Source organism: Sciurus carolinensis, chromosome 14, assembly GCF_902686445.1.
Source record: "Sciurus carolinensis chromosome 14, mSciCar1.2, whole genome shotgun sequence".
NCBI classification, from domain to species: Eukaryota; Metazoa; Chordata; class Mammalia; order Rodentia; family Sciuridae; genus Sciurus; species Sciurus carolinensis.
Genome location: NC_062226.1, coordinates 11,517,096 through 11,543,083, shown reverse-complemented (window position 1 = coordinate 11,543,083; position 25,988 = coordinate 11,517,096). Strand labels below are relative to the sequence as shown.

The window sequence follows — 25,988 nt, the reverse complement described above, 5'->3', positions numbered from 1 at the left end:
TCAGAACTTTTAATAAAATGCTGAGAAGTTTAATTTCTACCAAAAATTGAATTAACATCTTTAAAAGATAAACAAAAAAAGTTGGGGACATGGCTCAGTGGTAGAGCACTTGCCTAGCATGTGGGAGGCCCTGGGTTGAACCTCCAGAACTGGAAACAAACAAACAAAAACTAACAAAGTTTGGTAATAATTCTGTCAAATTTTCCTCCTGCTATATGTCAGATTCTAACTTTCTGACAACAAAACTATGAACTAAATTTTCCTTATATAATCTGATATGATGAATTTTTTAAAAAGAATTTTTGTTCAGTACCATTATGAATAAATTAGATTCCGCAAGACAAAAATAAACCTTTATCTAAAACACACAAAAAACTTACATAGTCCATTAAAATGTTTAATTAGGACAAAATTGAGTTTTAAAAATGATAAGTATACATTTGCCTAGAAAATATTTTTATAACTACCCCAAATGACAGACATCCTATTGCCCTAATAGTTCTTTTAAAAAAGTTTATAAATGAACCATAGAGAGTTAAGAATATATGTTAATTTTGTAAACCGTCCAGGCATATATAAGTACATTTCATGGTGACTTGTTTTTTTTTTTTTTAATTTCATTTTTTAGTTGTAGATGGACACAATACCTTTATTTTATTTATTTATCTTTATGTGGTGCTGAGGATTAAACCCAGGGCCTCACCTCTGCTAGGCAAGTGCTCTACTGAGCTACAACCCCAGTACTGTGGTGACTCATTTGACTGTATGGAAGTCTAAACTGCTATTAACATTTATAGTTAACACTGAAGTATTCATCTTAAATATATTCCTAAAACATTTCAAGTTGGGAAAAAAAATGGATAAAAGTCCATGACCCTAAATACTATAGAGATTATTTAAGAAAAACATTCCAAATTTTATAATAATTAATTTTAGTTACTAGTTTCTAACAAAAGACAATAAGACAAAACAAAGACATGCTAAAGTAGGGGTGCAACCTTAAACAAATTTTCCCTCACATAATTTTCTAAGCCATAAGTTCCATGCTAAGGGGGCTAACTCATAAAATAAGAAGACAAATAGACATCTGTCAAATGATGCAAATTACAAACCACTTTATTAAGAACAAACTGCATACCAGCCAAGCACTTTCATTTTCTGTTATTAGTTCACCATATTATGCAGCCAATTCAGGACCATGGCATTTGATTTCAAAATGTCAGAGTGAAGTTTATGCCTTTTTTACTGTGTGTGTGTGTGTGTGTATACATATATATACATATTTTTTATGTATATGCAGACACATATATGCATATTATTTTATAATTCTGTTTAAAAATATAAATATTAGAGCTCAGGTATGTAAATTAAAACAATCAGTTTTCATTCTAGTTAACACCAGGTGAGGATTATAAGCTATTGAAATGGATAACAGTATGTGTCAATTTAGAAAACTTTAAAATAATTACCTTGGACTTAAGTACAAATTAGGTCTTAACCTAAAAAAAAAAAGCAAACAAAAATAATCGAAATAATCTGTAAACACTAAAACTCAGAATCCAAACATTTCAGAAGGATTGAAGAAAAACTGAATTATAATATTAAAGACTGTGAATACATGTGACTTTAAGTTATAGACTATGTAAGACTGTTTTATTTCTTAAATCAGTTATGGGGTTGAAACTCTGTTCTTTAAATATGAAATATAACTTTCAATGCCTACTCACAGGGAAATAAGGTAAATTTCTATTCCAACTAATATAATAAGGTTTTGCTTCTTTAGTGATGGTTAGACTTCAAAGATAAATTATTTTTGAACAGGAACTTGGGTATTTGTTTCTGCCTATCAAATAATGGCTACTTGATAACCTTCTTTTTCTTATTACCAAAGTCTTTAGCTCTTTGATTTTTCTAAGTATAAGATTATACTCTGTCAGGTTTTCATGTATCTACTTCTGGTTTTCATCTATCTACATTTATTGATTAACTGACTGTGGTTCTAGGGATCAAATCCAGGGTTTCACGCATGCAAAGTGATCAACCACTCAGCTACCTTCCCAAACTCATATGCCTACTTTTATCCAGTTAACTCATTTCTTGAAAGACTAGTACTGCTGCTCTACAAAAGCAATGTCCGATAAATACATAATGCAAGGGGATGGAGGTGTAGCTCAGTGATAAGAGTAAATGTCTAGCATGTGCGAGACTATTCAATCCCCAACACCAAAAAAACAGAAAAGCAAGTAATTTAAAATTTTCTCAGTTACAATAAAAAAGTGAAATTAATTTGTTTTATTTAGCCCAATTTATCTAAAATATGATTTTAATATGTACTCAATATAAAAAAATTATTGAACAGGGCATGGTGGCACACCCATATAATACCAGCTACCCAGAAGGCTGAGACTTGGATGGATCCCAAGTTACAGACCTGCCTGGGCAACTTAGTGAGACCTTATCTTAAAATAAAAATAAAAAGGTCGGGGATGTAGCTCAGAGATTTGTAGAAAATTTCTGCATTCAATACCAACTACCACATAAAAGATGAAAAAAAAATTGAAATATTAATAGAGCACTTAGTATTAAGTCTTCAAAATCTGGTGTGTTTTTTTACACTTATTGCACACTATAATTTGCACTAGTTTCAAGTCCTCGACTGCCACATATAGCTACTGTTTAGTAACGGACAGAGCAACTCTAGATTAGTAAGGATTATAAAGGAATACTCAAAACTACTCTTTATGACATGTGACTGGGTGCCAAACATCGATTTAAAAAATTTTTCAGCTAGCTTTACTTTACCATATGCTTCCTTTTTCCAACATTAGGAAGTGAAACTTCAGTGACCAAACCAAAATGATAAGCAAGTTCTTAATACAACTTGTTTTAAGTTTATTTAACATTTCAAACTATCAGTTTATGTTCTATCTTTGAATATAAAATCCTGTGTAAAGAAAAATGCTTTGTCAAGTGGAAGACTGCAAATTACAAAAGCAGAATGTGAATTAATGAAAATATGAACAAAGGACATAAGTCTTCTTACATGTCAGGTTAACACAACAGTAATAACAGATCAGGAGTAACTCAAAGGATCCCCTATTGAACACAACTGCAATTAGATCATCGGAGAATAAAAGCCTGCTTGAATGATAACATCCGCTTTTTCTAAACATGACTGGAATATATGTTTAACATTTTGCCCTTCTAGCAATTTTCCAAACTCCAGAATTTGGAAAACATAAATCTCCAAATTAACAAAAATGGCAATAGTGTAGAACAGTATTTAACAAGATGTGAAAGTAAACAAGAAGACGGGGATGTTTGATTAGCTCTAAATCAGATAAAAAGAAGCTCAAAACAAGAGAATCCACGCACTACACTTAATGATTCAAAAAGCTTTAACTTAGTCTGTACATATTTAACTATAAAAAGATTGCACTGGCTAACTAAAACATGTTTCTTTGCTTTTGGATGAAATTATATCGCTTCAGTTTAGCAATATTAGCTTTCTCAGGTTAATCAAAAGTTCCTATTGGAACTTAAAAGTTTTGACTAAAACAAAAATGGAAATGACTTAAGCACTTTATTTAAGATACAAAGTCATTCTGATCACGGTGGGTGGGGAAAGAGTAGAAATGACAAAGAATGGACCTAGTAAGAGGCCAGTAGGAGTTAAAATGAGAACCCAGGTGGGTTTTATGAAAATATAAAACAGGCTGAGAATCACTGGATTAGATCTACTTTATGTCAGGGATTACTTGAGACTATTTTGGTGTGAAGGTTCTATGCCGATATCTTAAACTGGTGATTTGAAGGATGGAAATGACAGCTACCCTCATCTCCTCCCTTCCTGAATGCTAAGGCTAGAGAAAAGTAAAGCTGCTTCTAAGAGAAACAAAGATGCTCTCTACCATTCTTCTAAGATGGTGGAAGAGTCTTCTCAAGAGGCTTCCCCAAGGAAAAAAAAAATACGAAAGGGGGGAAGAAGAAAGCCATAGCAGAATCCCCTGGCAGTGTTTCATGCCATTGCTTCCAGTCAGATCCTCTGTGCAACCCCTTGGGTCGGCCCATCTCCCTCCAGGGAGGTTAAGCCCTCCCAGGGCATTGTTTGGCTAGGGTCCCTATTTACACCACTCACATCGCCTCCACCATCCCTGCGCGAGGGTCTCGGGGAGCCCCAGGGCAGAAACACGAAAAGCCCGAAGAGGAGCAGATTTCGAGGACCTCTTCCAAAGTCCCCTCTTACTAACTGGGGGAGGAACTGGAGAGGGAAACCTGGCCTTCGTTTGGGTGGGTTCCTTAGTGGTCAGAGCGTCCTCTCGGCCAGTATTGGAGGAAGGTGGCCATTTGAGCCGGTCGCTCCGCATCGAAAAAGCCCTACCCGAGAGAGGGGCCTCCTCAGGCCCCGGGTTCCGTCCGAGTGTCAGGTGCGGCCCTCAGTTCCCAACCCTCGGGGTTCCGGCAGCAGCAGTGCACAGGCCCCCGGGCTGACACAGGTCTCCCGCCCGACCGCTGGGGACCGGGCACCCGGGCTGGGGCCCGAGCCGCATCGTGCCCGCCCCCGCCCTACCTGAGGGGGCCCGGGCGGGGTCGCTAAGGGCCGCTCCCGGGAGCCCCGCGACGGCGCGGCTCGGCGACGGAGGCGCCTCGTCTCGCCGGGGCAGAGCTCGGCGGCGGTTTCACGGCCTCAAACTCCATCGGGAGCTACAGGGACAGCCCCGTTGGCGGCGGCGAAGGCCGCGGCGGGGCCTCCTCCTCCTCCTCCCTCCGCCTCCTCCTCCTCCTTCTCCTCCTCCTCCTCCTCACCACGGAGGCGGACCTGGAGGGATCCCGACTTAGATCTCGCGAGAAGATTCTCTCCAGTCCACGCGAGATTACGCAAGCCCGGGAGTTGGTGAGGTGAAAGAGAAGCGTAGTAGTCCCCGCCACCTGAACTGCGCATTGGCTTCTCTCTGGGCGAGCCAATCCACCCTCATCACGTGATGAAGAGGCCCCAGAGCACTGTGGGACTGCTGTGAGGAATTCTAGGCAAGGCGAAGGGATTGATGGGAAACTCCCTGTGCATTCATCTGCGCCTGCTAGACACTGTCTTGAGGTACTGTCAGTCTTCCATCGTGAAAAGCGTGTTCTTTGAGCAGAATCTGTGATACATCTTTGTTACTTCCTACTTCACTCTCCTGTAACGAAATGCTGACTGGATCCCTCAATCCTTTCACATCGTTACCAAGTAATCTGCCAATCACAAAACAAAAACACCAAAATGCAAGTGTTTAATTGGCAGATATCCACACCTCCCTGATCTCGTTATTAAAGAGAAAACCCTGAGCTCCTTCAATGTGGAACCAGATGTCCAACAAAAAGATCTCTGGAAGTAAACCAAACATTAACTATAATATGCAAAAGGTTATATAATGAACTTTAAAAATATAAGGCTATTCCTCCTGTATGACAAGGAAAGATAAGCGCTTTTGGAAAAATTCATTGACCCCTATCGGACTTTTCTTATATGTATGTATTGTTATCCTTTTCATTCTCTTCGCTACATGAAATACATAACAATCAATAGTACATTTTTATATTTTCGACTGGAGAGGGCTGGGCGATTTTAAATAGTTGCTTTCCAATCTATTGTATTTTTCAATTCTATTGAAGACCTATATATATGTGAAGACATAAGTAAGTGAAGACATACGTGTATATCAACACATAAATTACATTATGTATATACACGTATATACATATATATATACACACACAATTATTTCTATTCCACAAGACAATGGAATATACCCGATTTTCAAAAGTAGACTGATCACTACATATAAAATTACAAGCCCAACCCACCTTCCTTGGACTCCCTATCTCTATCTTCAAATCTGTTTTCAAAATCTGACATACTTTAATTCTACTTCTTTACTGTTGGTCTCTCTCCACTAGAATAAAAGTCTCATAAGAGCAGGGATTTTTGTTTTTGCTTTTTAAAATGTTTTTTAGTGGTAGATGGACACAATATCTTTATTTATTTTTACATGGTGCTGAGGATTGAACCCACTGCCTCACATGTGGGAGGCAAGTGCTCTACCACTGAGCTACAGCCCCAGCCTAGGATTCTTGTTTTATACATAGATTCAAGTACAGGTAATTAAAGACTCCACAAGTATTTCTGGAGAGAATGCTTAGATAAATAGGAGAAATTGTGTCCTAAAATTCATAGATATAGGCAAAACACAAAGTTCTCTATTCCCACTTCCACTTTATTATTTTTTATGTAAACATAAAAAGATAGTTACATCCAAGAAAAAAAGGCAAGGATTTTCTCTTACAACAAAGTAACAACTACCTTTCAAGGTCTTTTACATATATAAATGTTGTAAATAAAAAGATTGAACACATAATTTTCTTACCAAAAACAGAAACTACTAAAAGTATTTTAAATGAATAAATTCTATGCTTCACTTTGTCATACCTATTGAAAATGATTCCATTTGCCTGCAACTTTTAAGACACATCATGCAAACATACTCTCCTAGGAATGTTTTAAGATCACTGTTCTACTTAACAGGAATAAATAATATAAATAACCACCACCACTTTTACATAACACCCTTCCCCTGAAGCAAAAATCTCAAAGTGCACACAAAAAAATTTACAACAATCTTACAAGGCACACATGAAACCTATTTTCAACCAAATTTTTCTCAAAAGCCAAGATAGTAGATGCCAATTCCTAAAAAAAAATCAGTTTACTTTATTTCACCCTCTTCTCCTATCCTTAGCCCTTCCCTTCAAAATTTCATCCTAGTAAGGAAAAATAAGTACTTCAATCACAAACTATTCCTGAAAGGGAAATATTTTCACAACTATAAATGGTCACTCTTAGTCAAATGGGAAAAAAAATTAAGCACTGAACTATTATATTACCAGTGGAAGAAAAACACTACTTTAGAAAAATTGTTTCCAATGGCATACTTATATAGCAACATTCATAGATACAAAATTCTTCTCTCTTGCTTTCCACTTTTCTGTTCCCCAAAAGAATTAAATATAATATCATAGAACTTTAGACCTGGAAATGATTTTACAAATTATCAAGACCAAAGTTATTACACATAAAATTAAGAAAAGTTGAAAGGACAGGTGACCTGCCCATGTCATTAATTAGTGACCTGGATTATAAAGTCAGTTTTCTCATCAAATATGAGACCTAGATTCTTTAAAGTCTCTCCCCAGAGTAAAATTCTATGGAGAAGATCTTTCCCACGAAAGTATCACAAGAACAATATTTTATACTTATAATAATCAATATGATTCTTCGCAAAATTCTTATAAGTGGTACAAAGTATATTATGTTTTAAAATATAGTAGGACTTCAATAGAAATTAAGTACAGCAGAAATTCTACATAAAGCTGAGGTAAGTAGAGAAAGCAGAGAAGTTTGAAAGTTAAAATATATGCAGTCAGGCTTCTTTACTAAAAGTAGTCCCTTCATTTTAGAGGAGGTGATTTGCCTTGTGATATATTTTCATCTTTGTTATGACAACGAAAACAAGTTTTGTTTTATATGTAGGCAGGGATATTAAGAGAGCTGACTCAGAATATTACTCCTACTAAAGTAATCATATGGTTTTGCTTTTGGTGCTTTTCTGGAAATATCAAATAAACTCTAGGGATGGGTAATATTTTTGTTTAACAGAGCATCAAAGTAAATGAAACTATTATAACTAATAACTAACACTAGCAGCTATTCACATTTAAAACGTTCATCTGGTGACAACTAAAACTAACATATTGGCAAAAAGGAAAATGGAAATGAAAATTGATACATGCATGAATTAACCTCAAAGGCAATATGCTGGTTGGAAAAAAATCTCAAGAGGGAATATACTAAGATTCCATTTATATGACATTCCAGAAAAGGCAAAGTTATAGTGATGAAGAACTACTGCCAGGGTTTAGAGCTAGGAGGAACTGACCACAAAGAGGCAGCATCAAGGAGATTAGGGAGGTGATGGAACTGTTCTACATCCCAATTGCAGTGGGGGTACACAAACTTATGTGTTCAAATTCATAAAACTATACAGCAAAAAGGGAAAAAAAAAATTATATTAACCAAAAAAAAAAAAAAAAAAAGAAAAAAGAGAAAAAGAAAAAGGGGGGGGACTTAAGAACAGTTTAAAAAGAGAAGAACAAATATCTTTGATAAAGTCAGAATTTCAAAGATAAGTATTTTTCATACCTTCATGCCAATCATTTAATTTTTTGGCCACAAAATTAATTCAACTGTATTAAGTAAATTCAAGAGTCTAGTTAATAATTCTAAAATACATATAATGAAAACTAATAAAAAGAAATAAAAAACTAATAAAAAGCATTTTAAGTAATTTAACTTTTTCTAAGAGAGTTCTATTCCAAAGTAAATCTGAATTGTGTTCCTTTATAATTTAAAATAATAGGTATTTTGGTGTTTGTTTAGCTTAGATCCAGGAGCATTGGCTAGAAAAGAAAAAAATTTTCCTAGTCATACCTGTTCTTAAAATGACTAGTGGGGCTGGGGAGATAGCTCAGTCGGTAGAGTGCTTGGCTTGTAAGCACAAGGCCCTGGGTTCGATCCCCAGGGAATTAATTAATTAATCCCCAGACTATTAATGAATGAATAATAGTACATCTTAAAATTTATTTCCTCATCATTCTAATTCATTAAAGTTAAGATATAGTTGGGTTTAACACTTAAGTCAATTATCTAGAGACTACAAATCAGAATCTGCAAATACTGCAAATACCTCTGTCGTCAGAATCAAGAATATTTGAATAGAATACTTTTTCTCAAAGTGTACCACTGGAACATATATATAATGTACAAGATAAGGCAGAGTCCCATAGCTTTATCGTGCCTCTCAAAATTTTCTGGAACTTTGAAAAGTTCAGAAAGAATAACATGTGTAGGCAGACCTAAAAAATAAAACCTAGAAAGGCAGGGGGTAGGGATGACAAAACATTACAAATACTGCATTTCTAAAGTCTATGAGAATGATACAAAGTTTATCAAGGAAGTCCATGATTCCAATTATAGTAGATTTTGCCTTTTAAGATCAGGCCTAGGTAATTTTTCACCACTGCTTCTGCCATGAACAGAGGTTAAATGCTTTTTGAGAGCAGATTTGTGCTTGAAATCCATATCACAACAATGGCATTTGTATGGCCGATCCCCACTGTGTATGTTCAAGTGGTCCTGAAGTGTGCTTTTTGCAGTAAAGGTCTTCAAGCACACGGTACACTGAAAGGGCCGAATGCCCATGTGCCCTCGTATGTGCCGGTTAAGATTTTTCTTCTGTGTAAACGTTTTCCCACATTGTAAGCACAAGAACAATTTATGCATCTTAAGGTGGCGTAGATAGTTTTCAACGTGAAGAAACCCTCGAGGACACCTGGGACACTGGTGCCTCAGTGAGTAACTTTCCTCCAGGTTCTGAATCTCATTTGCTGTACCATGACTTTCATCAGTATTCTCACAAAATAAACCCTGGCCTTGATTCCCAGGAACTTCTGCTACTCTGCTCTCCACAGTAGAATTGATCAATGAATGCTGTGTTTCAGAGAAATACATGCTTCCTTTTGATGAGGTACAAGGCTGTGAAAACTGCTCATTTTCTCCACCAGCTGTACTGATAGATTCTACATGGAGGATACAAATTTCATTGTCTTTAAAACCTATATCTACTGGGGACAGCTCTGGTGACTTCATTTCCTTGCTCTCAGATGTCAAGCTCTCTACTGTGGCCTGTAACACATTGTTTTCCTCTTCCTTAACATGGAAATCTATGTTTATGGGGCTATCTTCTGAAATTTCAATTATCTCACAGTCTTTCTCAGAATTTTCTTCTTCATTCTTCACATCTGGATCAGAAGACTGACAAAGGTCAGTGTGTTGGTTGTTTTTCATAGCTAGATCAATTTCCAGATACTTTGACAAAGCTTCTGTGCACTTTTCCACAATGTGAACCATCTGAAGGTAACTGGCAGCAGTCAAGTATTTCAAAAGCTCTTTTCTTTTTACTTCAAGTGCTCCAGTGTAGCAAGAGAGCAACAATTTTCTGCCAACTTCTGCACTCTGCAGAATGGTGATTCTGACATGTTTTGATTGTGTGAGTAAAAACTGATCTCTCATGAAAGTGGAACAAGCAGCCAATATCACCTTGTGACCCTGGAACTCGGTGTCATTAATATATATTGATACATCACAAAATAAATTCTGCTGCCTCAAGAGATTCATTTTCTGCAAGACCACATCTCCTTGTTGTTCAAACTGGAAGTGGAGAACATCAGACTCAGCAGCCATGGTCAAAATCTAAGCAGAATAAAACACAAACATTGATGTAAGGGAACGCATTGATGACAGGGAACGCTGCTTCTAGCTGTGATAGTAAGAACAATTTCCTTCCTCACAAAACCCAAACCTGAAATGGAAAAAAGACCCAAATTCTACTCTGGGTGCTAAGAGTGAACCCCTCTATCACCATCTCAAAATCCAGAGAATTATAATGGTCTCTGATCTCAAGACACATTTTTCATATTTTGCTACAACACATATTGCACTGAATTGTAGGGAGCAGTTTCTAGATTTGTTTCCTTGGCTAAATTTTATACACCTTATGATCAAGAACATGTAATTTTTAATATCCAGGAAAAGGTGTAGTTATCATCAAAAAGTAAACTTAGCATAATATCCCAAATTAGAAACCTTAATGTACAGACCTTCTGTTCCCCACCTCTACTACAGGTTTTCAGGCCTGTTCACATGGATCACTACCATGTTTTCCCCCAGACCTCCTCGACATTAACATTCTCCTACATTACAAACTACCCTCCTGATTTCCACCCGAATTAACGTCATTAATTTTTTTTTTCTTTTTATAAATCTCTCTTCTGATTTAAGTCCTCCATTGCTCTCCTTCACCTCAGGATGGCCATTAGTTCTTAAAAAGAATGCACGATCCTTCAGTATTTGAGCTTGATTCATTTTTACATCTTTATCTCCTATTTATCATACTCTAAGTTCCTTAGATACTAAATTTTTCATCATCGCTCGGATAGAAACACCTAAATACACCTCTGCATTGCTATTATATTCGCGCTTCCAGCTCTTTTTTGCAGCTCATGATTAGGCTCCTTTAACCTAAAACAAATGAGACCACAGGGACTTATCCTCCCACAGGGTCAGTCGCTCCCAGAGCACCGCGAGCAGGCGCCTGATTCCTCCAAGTTTCTCCGTGAGCCAGGGGGCCCACACGCAGCAGGAGGAGCGCGGGCAACACTGTAGCCCTAGCGCTGGATCACAGGTAGCCAGGGCGACCCTGCAGCTCCGCGTACGCCACAAGCCGAGCTTTCCGGGGCCAAAGCCCTGTCGGCCGAGGGACTACAGCACCCGATTAGCCTCTCGGCGGCCGCGCCCTGCCGCCCTCCTCCTCCTCTTCAGGTCTCGCCACCTGGCGAATCGCCTACTAGCTCACTTACCGACCCAGAAAACCGGGGCTGAGGCTTCCGCGGTAGCGGCGGCCGGGCCGGAAGGTGGACTTAGCCTGGGAGGAAACACATCCGGTGTCAACCAGCTTTATTCTTCACTGGGGGCCTTGGCGCCCCGGAAGGACATTTGAGACGGTTTCTCCTCAGTCCCCTCGCTCCTGGAACGACAGAAAAGCGCCCGAATGCCAGCGAGCCTCCTTTCTTCTTCCCAGTTTCGGCACGCGAGTCATTCCCCTTCGTGAGTCCTCCCCAACATGCGAATTGGAGACGGGTGTGAAGTTGGGTTGTGGCACGTTGCCGCAGTACCCAACGCCGGAACCCGTGATGGGTCCTTACGGATTACTACGGGGCGGGGCTTCCCTTTACAGAGCCATTTACATCCCGAAAAGTGGCGGAGGAAAGGAAAAACTACCACAGGGCTCAGTGTTCAAGATTGCCTAGCTATGCCATCAGGATCTGGGTCCAATCTGAATACAGCAACATAGCATCAAGTCTGCTCACCACCCTCTTTGGTCCTGCGTTTACCTGTTTCTCGCTGGATTAAATCCAGAGCCTCGCTCGTGAAAGGCAAGACTCCACCGTTGAGCTACATTCCCAGCTCAAAAAGAATTGGGGGTGAGAGCAGCGCGTTTACGCGCACAAAGCACTTCTTCCCACTTATCCTTAAAAACACACCATCCCTCCAGCCATCCTGTTAGTTGGTTCCCAGCCCCGTAATCCTTTTGCCTGCTGTCAATACTGCACTTATCATACCTGTATTGTGCATTGATATTTGTGTCCCATACAGGAGGAGGTATTTAAGACATTGCTTCCTGATTTTGCTTTCCTAGAGTTTGGTACTTAGTAGGCATAAAATATTTGTGGAATGAAGGAATGTCTCAACCAATTTTTGAAACAGCTGCTTTATCTACTCAGCAAATTTTCATGGAAATAACAAGACTCCAGTAATAACTAATTTTGGTTTGCCCATATTTCCTTCTGAAAGTATACTCAGCATAATTAATATGTATTTTAAATAATAGAAACATTCTGGATCCAAATTCAAGCAACTGAAAAAGCAGGAGGGGAGAGAATAAGAAAGTAAATCACTGACACCAGAGTTTTAATTGTCACACTTTTATTAAGGAAACTTCCCCATAATAAGTGAAGAGGTAGTTCATAGTATGTCTAACATACAACAGATTTAGAACAGCTATTCATGAGCTGAAATAAAATGTTCTGGGTGGTTTGTTTAGGACAAGATTTTAGAAGTGGTGACACTGGTCACCTTCCATCATAGATCTAATGAAGAAACTAAGACAAATTAAAACCACATCTGATTTACCTCAGAACCACTTCAGTTTGGAGTTTGTCTTTAAAATTAAATAATAAATAAATAACTGAGACACAGTAATTTTTTTAAAAACCAAGCTGGAAAAGAGTCCTTTCTCCTTTTTAATTATCCTGGGGATGGATAAAATACAAATGCTGAAAGACTAAGATTTTTAAATTCTTCTCTATAGGAACACGACTATGTTTGAAAGTCATCTTCCTCTATAAAACTTACTTCATATCAGTAACTTGAACTCTTTGCAGCATAATCTAAGAAACATGTATAAGCAAAGAAGGAGAAAAGGAAACTCACCAAAATTAGGAAATGTCTCACAGAAACAAAACACCTCTCCAGCCAAGAAATGGAGGAGACTGCAGATTAGTTCAGTGGTTTGCACTTGCAAAAAGTGAGAACTAAAAGTTTTACTAACAGAAAAATCACAAAAATGCTTTAAGTGATCAAAGAAAACAAGGCAGTTTTTCTTACTAGAAAATCAAATTGAGACCTTGTCTCCCTTAGACCACATAAGACAATAAGGTCCGTGAGGGCAGGGACCTTATCAAATCTTACCTTCATATCCTCATTATCTATATAGTGCCTGGCAACAGTAGGTGCTTAATAAATGTTTCTTGAGGTTGAAGGTGTAGTTCAGTGGTAGAGCATGTACTCAGCATACACAAGGCCTTTGGTTCAATCCCCAGCATTTAAAAAAAAAAAAGTTTGAATTCCAACCAAATAGTCTCCAACCAAAGAGACCAATCATATTTGAACCCATGCCTTTCAGTCTTCACACTAGTACAAAAACAGGACATGCATATGACCAAAGGAAGTATTCCATATTGAAATTTTCCTGTGAAGAAATGATGTTCAGAGAAAATAACAACACTGGTTGATACTGTAGGCTCACTGTTGCATAGAAATGATAGTCTTTGGATCATATACCAATTAGAATGCTAGGAAGCAGCATTAGAACATAATAATGAGTAATGCTGGACATATAAGGTATCTAGTGGTCTCATCACTCAACTGTATTCTCATTTTAAATTTTTAAATGAGAAATATACTTCAAATTTGACTCACATGTAACTGTATCAAATTATAACCCATCAGACTATATGAATTAGCCTAACTTTTGATTATCTTTGCATGCATTCTCATTGCTCAAAAATAAAAACAAAATCCTGAAAAAACAAAATAAATATTTTTCCAAACAAATCAATTTCACATTGGGAGCCTTCTCACATTCTTACTTGCTTTTTCCCTCCCTAACAACATTCAACTTATCAGTCACTTGCTTGGGAAGAATGTAATACTTAAAAAACTAAAAAATAATTAATAGGCTGGTGATGTAGCTTAGTGGTAGAGTGCTTGCCAAGCATGCACAACATGCTCTGGGTTTGATCCCCAGCAAAAAATTAAATAAATCTTAAAAAATAATAACTAACACAAGTAAGTCCCTCTGTGATATTGTGTTGGCAAAATCCAGGCTGTCTCAGAAAGCCAACAGGTAAACACAGAGGTGAAATACAAACTGGGAGCTTTTCGCTAATGCATTATTCTCCATCATGTACTAATTTAAGTCAAGGTATAATGAAGTAAGGAGATATTAGTTCATATTTATCACTTATCTACTTTGGCCAGTCTTGGCTTTCGATGCCCCAACTTAAATGGAAAGAGGTGGAATAAATGATCTCCTAAGATTCTCTAAGTACTCTTAATGCTCCTATTACCTAAATCTAACTCAGGGTGTCTTAAACAAATAAAAGACTTAAAATTTATGTCTGAAATGTGCTGTGGGAGAAACAGTTGTTTTGTTTTTCCATATTGGAAGATCAACTTTGTATTATCAATCCATTGAAGGTAGGAAAGTGGGATGGAGTACCTTTAGGAGGGGTATTTGAATACAACATTGTTCTGAATGCAGATTGTTCCTCTGTGTTCCAGTTAATTTTTCCATATATTTTAGGAATCAAGATATGATGAAAGGAAAATTGAGATACTTATAGTGTACTGGACAAAACTCTAATAGCCAAACTCACCTTTCTGATGGCTAAACTCTGATGCAAAGTTCAGAGTCTCCTCAACAGCCCCCTTTCTAGAGAAACCATTATTTTTTAGCACATTTCAAATGTGCCAGAAGCAATCACAATTTCAAAAGCATCAGGAAGTTACACTTTAAGAATCTGGTCTCTTGGTGGGATGTGCTACCTGGAAGACTTTCCATATGAGTACTGTTGTATTAACTGTATTTCTGTCCTTTGTTAATTACACTCCTGGTGGTGATCTGTCTCCAGGTGTTGCTGAAAAGATTGTACTCTGGTCTATGTGAACAGTGAGATGAAGTTGGGCTACAATAGTGTTGAAAAGGGCATACAACAAACCAACATACTTCTTGATAGCCAGCTGCAGGCAAGTACAAATGGTAGGAAGCAGATTCATTAATTTATCAGACGTGGATGAATTATCAGTAGGCAACCAGAGGGTTCTATCACACTCAGATCAACAGCAGTATTACCATATATCTCAAACTATTTTTTTGCCAAAGAAAAATTATTCACCTAGCATAGCCTCTATTAATGGAGAATAGGATGATATTATTAATTTGTTGGTGACCTTCAGACTGGGCCTGATAAAAGCCTAAAACAGTGTCAGTCTAAGACAAATCAACATTAGGTAGACAAATGGAAGTATTCCTTGGGAAAGGAAAACAGACATCACAGGATAAATAAAACAGAAAATGGGAGAGATCAGAAGGAAGGCAAAACCACTCCAAGTGGTTTAAGTTGCCTGGTCTATTAGTGCTTTCACTCACCCCATACCACCTGCATAGAGGCTTCAGAGAAGTCAAACTAGCAAAACCACTCCTAAAAAGACTCAGACTATTGCCACATTCTCAGTCACTGCTAGTTGTGAGCATTAAGTCCCTACTCAATTCACACAAGTACTATCACTCCTTAAGTTCAGGACAGCTTGGGCCAGTTTACCTGCATCCAGGACCTGTGTTGCGTCAGGCTGTGGCTGACACCCTTTAGAGTCTGTTACTGTTGTACAAGCAAAAGAATCAAAATCCACTGTGAGGTCTTGCACATTTCTCTCATTGGCATTATCAAAGCTGTTTTTGCCATGCAGCTGTTTAAGGTGTTTCCTCAAAACTGGCTTATGTGCAAAAACCATGTCACAATAGTTACACTTATGGGGCTTATCTCCACTGTGAAGGTTAAGATGATCCTGTAAGGAACACTTCTGAGAAAAGGTTTTCCCACAGATTTTACACTGGAAAGGTTTAATTCCGGCATGTACGCGCATGTGTCGATGAAGGTTGCCTTTCTGAGTAAAAGTCTTGCCGCAGAGTAGACACATAAAGAGTTTGTGCATTTTTAAATGGTTGGCGTAGTTCTCCAGGTGACGAAACACCCTGGTACACTTTGGGCACTGGTGATGCCACTGTAAGCCTTTGTCTACACCTCGAATATTAGGCCCAAAAACATCTTTTGAGGTCATGATGATGTTATCACTGCCTGTATAAGAAAGGGCATAATTGTGGAGATGGTTTTGTTCTATTTCACTTACTCTGTTTTCCACAGTTGAATTAATCAGGGAGTGCTGGGGCTCTGATGAGTGTAAAGCAGTGGGTTCAGAAGAAATAAACTGGTTCTGATCTTTCTTACTTCTAACCTCAGATACATCCCCAATAGATTCTACCTTAACAATCTGAATATCACTGTCCTCCATATCCATACTGTCTTCAGATGGATGAATACAAGGTGAGTCCTGCTTTGGGGAGCCTCTGGCATCTCCCTGCTGTTCTTTTGACTGGGGAGAAGCACTCTGTGGTTCACATCCCTCTTTACTATCCATTGGTTGTTTTGGCTTTATAAACTTCCACAGGGCCTGTGTGCACCGTTCTACAATGTGGCTCATCTGAAGAAAACTCGCAGCAGTCAAGTAATTTACCAGTTCCATCTCAGGGAATTCCAGCACACCACTATAACAGGATAAGAGCAATTGTCTCCCCACTTCAGAACTCTGTAATATTGAGATTTTCACCTCTCTGGAATCATTCAGTAAAAACTGGTCTCTTAAGAAGGGGGAACCTGCAGCAAACACAATTTTATGCCCCTGTACCTCAATATCATCTATGAGAACTGTAACATCACAAAATTTATTCTCTTCTCTTAATTTGTTCATTTTTTGTAACATTGAATCTCCATAATTTTCAAACTTGAAGTGAAGGAGATCTGATCTTTCAGACATTTTGGCAGACCTAAAGGACAGAAATGTAAAAAGGTTGAATTGAAGGAAATTCAAACAATCAAGAAACCTGGATTTACCTTCCAAAACCAAATTTGTTGTCATTTTTTGTATGTATCCAAATGAAATTTTCCTTGAAAGAGGAAGCTACTTTAATTGTTTTAATGGCTATTAAAATTGCTCCTTACCAACATCAAGTGTCAATTGCACCTGAAGAGTAGACATGTATAAGTGTAAACAGCTGGACATTTACTCAACTTTTTAAGATACTTAATATAAGAATATATACTCCACGTTACTCCAAGAATATCTATTCACTTCGCAAATGAGAATTGTCAGGTTTCCCAACCAATGTAAGGATAAAGAATTGGTTTATTTTTATGAAACCATGGACCTGCTTCTTCTAAGACAAAATACTCTTCCTTTGTTTTGTATTTTAAAGAACCACAGCAACACTGTTTGCCACACACATTCCTGGGCAACCCCTTTTCTGTCTAAACCAATGTGAATTTATGTAAGTGTTTCTGTGATAAAGTGAAAAAGTCACAGATGTAGAGGGACAATGTTTGGTAAGTATCAAAATCATATTTCTTTATCCTGTGCACTGTGGAGAAATCTAAACTCTGTTTTAAGAACATTTCTTCAGCTGGGCACCTTGGCACATGCCTGTAATCCCTCTGACTCAGGAGGCTAAGGCAGGAGGATCACAAATTCAAAGCCAGCCTCAGCAACTCAGTGAATGCCTAAGCAATTTAGTGAGATCTCATCTCAAAGTAAAAAGGGTTGGGGATGTGGTTAAGCACTCCTGGGTGGATTCAACCCTTGGTACCAAAACAAACAAACAACAAAAACAAAAAAAAATTTTGATAGAGAAAATAAAGAAAATACTTGATACAGAAAAGCCAGTCAAGTCACTTGGTAGGAACATGAATAGGAGTAATGTAGATCTAATCAATCCCCTGCTAGATTCTGTTCTTTCCTCTTTTTCCCTATTTACCCATCATACACTTTCACATGGACGACTAGAACTGATTCATATATATTTTTCTTGGCTTCTAGTTTCTATTCCTTCTTATACACCACATGCCATCTTTTAAAAACACATGGTCACATCCTACCCCTGCATGAAATCCTTGAGTGACTTCCCTGTTGTCTCCTGAAGACTAACCTCTTGAATAAACCTGTTAACTAAAACTAATAATTAAGGCAAACAGGCATACTCTCTTCAACCACAGAGACAGTATCTTTGCTAAAACACTTTGCACAGGTCTGGGGGATGTAGCTCAGTGGTAGGGCACTTGCCTAGCATGCATAAGGCCCTGGCTCTGATCCTTAGCACTGTTAAAAAAACAAAAACTCTGCATATTGGTCTGTTTTCATAGCAGTTCTTTTGGATAGTCTCCATGATCAAATTCCACACTCCAGATTGTCTCATAACCTGGCTTCCCATGTGTCTCTCTAAAGGGGAAAGATGAATTAACCATACTAACACTCTAGTATACTAGTCATTGTAAAGATAATAAACTGACAGTCTCTTTTTATATCTTATAGTTCTACAATCCCAGTGTGTCTGGAAATTCACCTTGAATTTTTTTGTATTCATCAGTCTTTTAGTTCAGTTAAATGACAACACTAGTTTTCCTGGCCATATCTGTACCAAAGGCTAATCTCTGTCATTTTAACTTCAATAACATTGACTTTCAGAGGCTCACAGAATATCAGTTCATAATAGAGTTCAGGTTTTGTTCCTGTTCCTCCATACCTGAATGGTAATTCTACTGACACCAGATCTTACCACAATTGTATCCTTAGTCTAGAACACTAACTTCTAGCCAATTTTTATTTCCTAATCCCCTTCCCTAATCCCTTAGAGTACAAGTGTTGTCTCTAGGGCCCATAACATGGTACTTCTATCATAACCCTAGAACACTTCATTAAATACTTCCTTCCCCTCCAAACTCTGGTTACGGCATGAGAACAATCTCTCCATGCTATTCAATGGGACTAATGCAGGAACCCACATCTTGTAGGGTGAAGTATTCTTTTCTTTTGCTGTAAATTCTGCTATTGCAGCTACACTGCTTGCCTCATTACCAGCTAAACTCTCTTCTATTCAAACTGGTGTATCCTCCCATTACCTACTATTATATAAACATACAGCAGGTGATAGTTTGCATTGGCTGAACCTATAGGACGAATCTGAAAGTAGTAAGAAGGTAGAATTGATATGAAGACTATCTTATTGCCTGCAGAGGCATTACAAATCAGAAGCCACAAGGGCCTAGAAAGAAATAAAAATGGGAAAAAGGAGCAAGGAAAAATAAAAGATCACTCAGAGAACTTGGTAACTCACTGGATGTAGAGAATGAAAACCACAAATGTGTAAAGATTCTAAATCAGGGAGGTCAGCTGGATGTGAATGAAAAATGGGAACTGGTATGGCAAGGTTTTTTTTTTTTTTTTTTTTTTTTTTTTTGGGGGGGGGGAGGGAGTGCTGGGGATCGAACCCAGGGCCTTGTGCTTACAAGGCAAGCACTCTACCAACTGAGCTATCTCCCCAGCCCCCGCACAGGTGTTTTAAATAAACAAAGTACATGCTTTCCCTCTGAATTGCATTCTGAATATATGGATAATAAAGAATCACAATAAGTTAAAAACTGCACTGACAAAGAAGGGATGTAGAGAAGCAAGTGTAACCAAGGAAAGGCAGTATCAAATACAAAGGAAAAATCTAGAAGACATAAGGACTTTTATCAGTAATATAAAGCAGCAAACTGTATCACTGGTAAGTGGTAGCAAATGCAGTAGCTTAAAATGTTTGCTCTCAAATTGGAACAGTGACTGTTTCAGTTGATAACAACCAGAAATTATAAAAATGATAAGTGGCTAAACAAAAGTGGCATTGTTTTTTAAGACTTCAGCTGGTCTTGGCTGCATTATAGCTGACCATGTTACCCTCAGGTCAGAATTTCCACCTATAGTGTGACAGCACTCACAGTTTTAGATGACTGTCCTGAGGGAAAACTGTTCCTTGATACTCTGAAGGTGAGGAACGGGAATGCAATCTCGTTTACTTTTTAAGTCATGAGTTCTCAGAAACTTAACATCAGGAACAGCCAAATGGATATCTTAGGAAAGTGCTTGCTTTGATCTGCCTGCTATAGTCCAAGAATGTGAGGGAAAGTTACTGTTTATTTTAGGAAGTTTTTCCAAATATGTGTCATTTAGCTGTATTGTCTCCCTCTGATAAACTCCTCTTATTTCCAGGCCACATAGTTTATCCCTTAATTGTTTCCTGCCATGAGTTCTCTTTTCAATAGATTGTTAGTTATTTGCTGGAAAGGACCAAATATTTGTTACACTTTACCTTTTATTAAAAAAAAAGACCAGCAGAATAACACATTCTTAATGTTCCCTAAGGAATTATTATTGAGCTATAAAGGGATGCTCTTTAATATCATGATACTCTGTTGAGTACGTGGGGGAAACTGTCCTTCAAGGGTTTCTTTCAAAAATAGTTTTGATCATATAAAACCAAAATTTAAACACTTTGTTTTGATGTTTTAAAAACAGGTAATAGGGGAAAAAACAAAACATATTAAAGGGTTGGGGTGTAGCTCATTGGTAAAGTGCTTGCTTAGCATATGCCCTAGGTTCTATTGATCCCTACCTAACATCACATACACACACATACCCACAAAATATGTAATACAAAAATAATTACATTTCTAATAAACTAGCTTAATTTTTAAAATAAGAAATGATAGCTACCCATTTCTGCATTCTTGTTACATGCCAAGTACTAAATGTTTTACCTAAATTGACTCTAATCCAGAAAATCTCTCTAGGCAGGTATTATTATCATCCACAACTTGCTGAAACTAATAGAAGTAGGAAGTGTTACATCTAAAACTTGTGCCCCAGCTGCATAATGCCAAATTCCATGTATGAAACAACTAGGCTAGATGCAGTTTTATAAGGATAATATTTTAATTGTATAATAGTTCAGATTTCTCTCCTCATATTGGGTATCTCAAGAGTAGGCCAAGAAAATCTATTGAGCTATACACTTATGATTTGTATACTTCTATATGTTTTATTAATGCTTCAATACAAAGCTATGTTTAGAAATAAACATTATCACTAAAAGCCAAACTTGCATCAAGTATAAAGAATTTAATGGTACAAATCATTTATGTATTAGTCATATTCCTGATTGCATTTAACGTCTTTATCCTTGTTATACCTTCCTTTCTCATCTAACTTTATTATAACTTTTCCATATTTGTATATTTACCTTTGTAGACTGAAACTCAATACCATTTGCAAATAATACAAAATAAACATGAATATATTTGATTTCAGAATCCCCAGCTGTAGGTAACTTCTGAGTATAATAGTAAGTATTCATTAATAGTCATAAAAAATTCAGGATTATAGTAGAGCTCTTTGTAACTCAAAGAAAGCAAAGAACTTATCACATAGAATGAAGACACAGTCACATTCTATTGATTCTTTCCTTAGAATGATTCCCAAATTCTCTCACTCCATTCTTAATGTTATTGCCATAGCAGGCCCTCATCTATTGTCCGGGTTACTGAGATTAAATCTAAATATTGCTGATAACCATTTCTCAAACGTCAATGTAAACAGAGATATTCTCACTTAAGATTACATTCTTTGTTTATATTTATACAATTCTTCCATTATTATTTTAGAATAACAAAATTAAAATTTTCCCTTTTTTTGTTCAAACAGGAATAATAAAAAAGGGCTAATGAATATCCTAGATGGGTCAGTATTCATTATTATAGAATAAGCAGTGAGAAAGTACCCAAGTTTCTTATCTCAGATACCCATAATAACTGCTGCTAAGAGAAACTTTCTTTCTCGATAATAAACTCCTAAAATCATGCTAGTCTGTTTGCTCATCTACCTCAGAGTGCCCTTATCCTTCAACTTAGCACTCACAGCAACCTGGGATCTTGTCTTACAAACAGGCTGTATTATGCTACAGTCTTCCTATCTGTAAACCTCATTAGTTTTCTTCTTTTGGTTGACTTTCATGAACTACATTCTATAAGTTCTCACTCTCTTGTTTTGCTTGGACTTTTAAATGTAATTAATATATATAGAAATATATTATTTCCAGAAAAATTTTAGTCATTGTAGAGAAAATTTCTCTTCCCAAGTGCCTACCACTCAATACTGAAGTTTGTTTGATCTTTACTGATGCTCATTCTCCCCATGAGAAGTAAAAACAATACTACATACCTACCAGAGAATACACAAACGTGTTTCTTAACATGTAAATTTTGTAACATTTTTCACTTTTTTCTTTTTGAGAGCTGATTAGGTTGACAAATATAGAGCTAGCTCATTCTTATTTATATTATTTCATTTTTTGTGGTGCTGGGATTAAAACCCAGGGCCTTGCACAAGCTATATGCATTATACCACTGAGCTATATCCTAGCATTAATTCATTTTTCTTAAACTAATGATCAGAAGTAAACAAGTTTCTTACCTACTGACCTCAGTTTTCTACCATTGTTTTTGCTAGTTAGTTCCTTGAGGCTTCACTAAATTAAGTAAAGGAGTATATCCTTCAAAGCTCAGTTTTGGATTTTTTGCTATGCTTTTTAAATACCTACTTCCTCAGAAAGCCTGTATGGTTTCTCAGTGTTTTATTATTCTCTTTATGTTAAGAATTCCTAAACACACACCCTCATCACTAAACTTAACCTCATTTAAGCTACTCAAAAGTGCCTACTGTAAGCTATTTCTCTATTACTTAAAATGCATGTTGCCCAGATTCTTTACACTATTCAAAACTCTGCAAGTAAAAATTAATTAATTAATTAATTAATTATGGAGATGGCTTACAGAACAGTGGCTGCACAGGCAAGGAAACCTTTTCATATGATGTTATTTTAACAGATCGAGACAGAAAAGATGAGGGCCTGAATAGAAATAATGATAATATGGATGGAGAGGAAATAGATTTAAGGGGTGGTGAATCGATAAACTAAAGCAGAATGGTAAATTTGAAGATATCCTCAACCACTTAGTGAGACCCTATTTCAAAAAGAAAAAAAAAGGGAGGGGGCTGGGATATAGATCAGTGGTAAAAAAAAAAAAAAAAAAAAAAAAAAAAAAAAAAAATTGACCATCTTGATTACCAAAGTGGAGAAGATGAAAGGAAATAAAAATGTCAAGATGACTCCAAGCTATTTGGTTTGCATGACTGAATATCTTCAGTTGTCATTCAGTAAGCTAGACAATACTGAAGGGGAAGACCATGAATCTGGTATTAGAAGAGCCTACATGATATCAAGGTACAGATTTATTAGCTAATTAGATTTGGGTCTGAGGCTGCAGAGGAAACCCTGATTATTCATGGCAAGTGATAAAGCATGAGAGTGGAAAAAATAGACCTAAGTTGGCATCGAAGAGGACTTAAGACAGGAAAAAAAATAAAAACTATATAACACAAACATAAATTCATTAATTATTTTTTCAACCTGTCTCCTTCCAAGCCTCTTCATTTTTTAAAAATCAAGATTATGTTTTCTTAAAGTTTTCCTATTCTTTTGTCTCCAAAAATATTGTCACTGCATAGTAGTGGAGGCAAAACATGGACTCTTGAGTCATATTTTCTACAACTGAAATCCTGCTCAACTACCTCTATGTGACTTTGTGCAGGTTACTTAACAATTCTGGTTCAGTTTTCCTATCTATCAATAGTAAATTACTTCATAGAGTGGTTAATGAAAATTAAATCAGTTAATTTAGTGGGGGGTTGTACTGGGGATTGAACTCAGGGGTGCTTAACCACTGAGGCACATACCAGCCCTTTTTAATATTTTATTTTGAGACAGAGTTTCACTGAGTTGCTGAGACTGACTTTGAACTCTGGATCTTCCTGCCTCAGCCTCCCAAGCTGTTGGGATTATAAGCGTGAGCCACAGTGCCTGGCTAAATCACTTAATTTTTAAAAGAGCTTCAAATGTGGTATGTAATCTACAAGCATGTATTAAGTAAATAGACAAAAACTGTCAGTTTTTGTTATGAACTCCTTCACGTGCATTCTTTTCTGATTCTCATTTAACCAATGCTCCACATATCATTAGCTCACCACTTAAAATTTTTTTTTTGGTGGTATTGGGGATTGAAACCAGTAGCACTGTACCACTGAACTACATCCTCAGTCCTTTTTCAAAAATTTTTAAATTTGAGATAGGGTTTCTGAGGCTTGAACTTGTGATCCTGCCTCAGCCTACCAAGTTGCTGTGATTACAGGCATTGTGGCACTGTGCCCAGTTTAAAAGGTCACTAATGATCTCTTAATAATGAAATTAATCACTTTTTTCCTTCTCATCCTTCAGATGCTTTGCATGAATTAATCCAGTGGAGTCTTCAATTCTCTTGATATCTGGGTCTTCTTGGTGGCTAAAACCTTCTGTTTCTGCTACTACAACTACTTCTAGTTATAGTTTTTTTTTTCAGCTTTATAAAATGCATCCACTAACCTCCCTGCCAAAATGTCCTTCCTCAGTACTCCCTTTTTGATGCCAGCTCTTCTTACAGCTTCCACCTCTATGCCACCATGCTTAGCTTGATCTCCAGATTTACACTTCCAACTCTATGCTGCGCATTTCTATGTGGCTATCCCATTAGACTTCAACATGTACAAAAAGTGAATTTGTAATCTACACTAACCTTATCATTCTATTTCTGATTATGGCATCATATTCTTCAAAGGTCTAAAATCTATGAATTAGATTTGATATCTTTTTCTCCTTCAAGATTACCTAACACTTTTAAATGTCAAGCAACCAACAAAACTGTCATAACTCTAATTCAGGACTTTACTGCCATGCCCCAAACTTATCCCATTATCCCTTCAAAATTAATTACAGTAAGTATCTAACCTTTAGCTTTAAAAGTCCAGATTCAGCTATAGAAATTTCTTCCTTATAGGCTTTTTATATAACAAAATGACTTTCTGTAATGAAAATCAGACTCATCAAAAAGTATCTGTGTCCATTAGAATTAAACCACTCATTATCTGGACCCCAGTCTACTTTCTTATGCACAGAAGCTCCCCCAGCCCCATTTCCTCTTTTACACATATATTATATTCAGTCATTACTTAGTAGCACTCCAACTGTTCCTTTTTCCTGAAAGCCTCTTCCACACTTTATCCTCGCCAAGAAGTATAATTCAGACGTCTCTTTCTAAAGGCTTTCCAGCAACTGCTCCTTGAACAGTTAGTACATAAAAAACAAACTATATTTCACTCACTCTCTCAAGGGCACTTGTTTATATATGGCTCCCACACTTGACCCTGAAAATTTTAACGACATTTAACGAATTCCCAGTGCCTGGCATAACGCCAGTAAATGTATAAAGTGTGTGGCAACTGGCTAAATTGGTGGAAATCCCATCAAAAGATTAACTCGTATTCTCAAGGGTCAGCGCTAAAGGCCTTGCCTACAGCTGGCTCCTGCAGATAGTCTCCCGGGCCTCACCTCTGGCACTTTCTACAGGGCGCCAGGGTCCAGCACCGGGGCCAAATGCTGGGTCCTGGGTTGGGGTGCCAGGATGCGGTCCCTGGAGTATCCTCGGGCTCCCCACTCCAGAAGCTGGGAAAGGGGTGGGGCGCAACGTGGGCCGGACTAAGGGTTTAATTAAGTTCCCCAGGGCCTAGGCTAGCCTCTTGGCCCTCTTTCCAGTGCAGGTCCCAGGCGATCCAGGGCCCCAAGGGGTTCCATTTTGAGAGATCCCGCACCCCAACCCGGCGCTCCGGCCGCGTCCAACTTACAGACCCGGGGAAAGGCCGCCGTCAGGATCCGGCACCGCCAGGAGCTCCGGCCCCTCGGGGCTCCGGGAAGGGGGAGGGG

General features: G+C 37.6%; 3 protein-coding genes across 7 annotated transcripts in view; all 3 read right to left on the bottom strand.

Moving 5' to 3' along the window:
* The window catches only part of Rc3h2 (ring finger and CCCH-type domains 2), a 95,816-nt gene extending 91,053 nt beyond the window's left edge, over window positions 1–4,763 (bottom strand). For all 4 annotated transcript variants that reach the window (XM_047524136.1, XM_047524135.1, XM_047524137.1 and 1 more), the window contains exon 1: window positions 4,571–4,763. The gene's annotated coding sequence lies outside the window, so the exon portion shown is untranslated. The remainder of the gene's footprint in view (window positions 1–4,570) is intronic.
* A 3,396-nt stretch (window positions 4,764–8,159) lies between these two features.
* Zbtb6 (zinc finger and BTB domain containing 6) lies at window positions 8,160–25,987 on the bottom strand. Of its 2 annotated transcripts, none has more exons than XM_047524525.1 (3): window positions 25,914–25,987; window positions 11,512–11,678; window positions 8,160–10,345 (listed from the first exon to the last, which is right to left on the bottom strand). In XM_047524525.1, the coding sequence occupies exon 3, from the start codon at window positions 10,334–10,336 to the stop codon at window positions 9,065–9,067; it is 1,272 nt and encodes a 423-aa protein (XP_047380481.1). In that variant the 5' UTR covers window positions 10,337–10,345; window positions 11,512–11,678; window positions 25,914–25,987; the 3' UTR covers window positions 8,160–9,064. The 2 variants fall into 2 exon arrangements, with proteins under 2 accessions (XP_047380481.1, XP_047380480.1); XM_047524524.1 differs by having other exon boundaries at window positions 25,910–25,955.
* Zbtb26 (zinc finger and BTB domain containing 26) lies at window positions 12,558–17,864 on the bottom strand. Its single transcript, XM_047524522.1, has one exon. The coding sequence runs from the start codon at window positions 17,186–17,188 to the stop codon at window positions 15,761–15,763; it is 1,428 nt and encodes a 475-aa protein (XP_047380478.1). The 5' UTR covers window positions 17,189–17,864; the 3' UTR covers window positions 12,558–15,760.
* Window position 25,988: the final 1 nt, after the last annotated feature.

What these genes read in the sequence shown, in the direction of transcription:
- Zbtb6 (XM_047524525.1), bottom strand. Translation starts at nt 10,336, where the DNA reads ATGGCTGCTGAGTCTGATGTTCTCCACTTCCAGTTTGAACAACAAGGA.
- Zbtb26 (XM_047524522.1), bottom strand. Translation starts at nt 17,188, where the DNA reads ATGACAACAAATTTGGTTTTGGAAGGTAAATCCAGGTTTCTTGATTGT.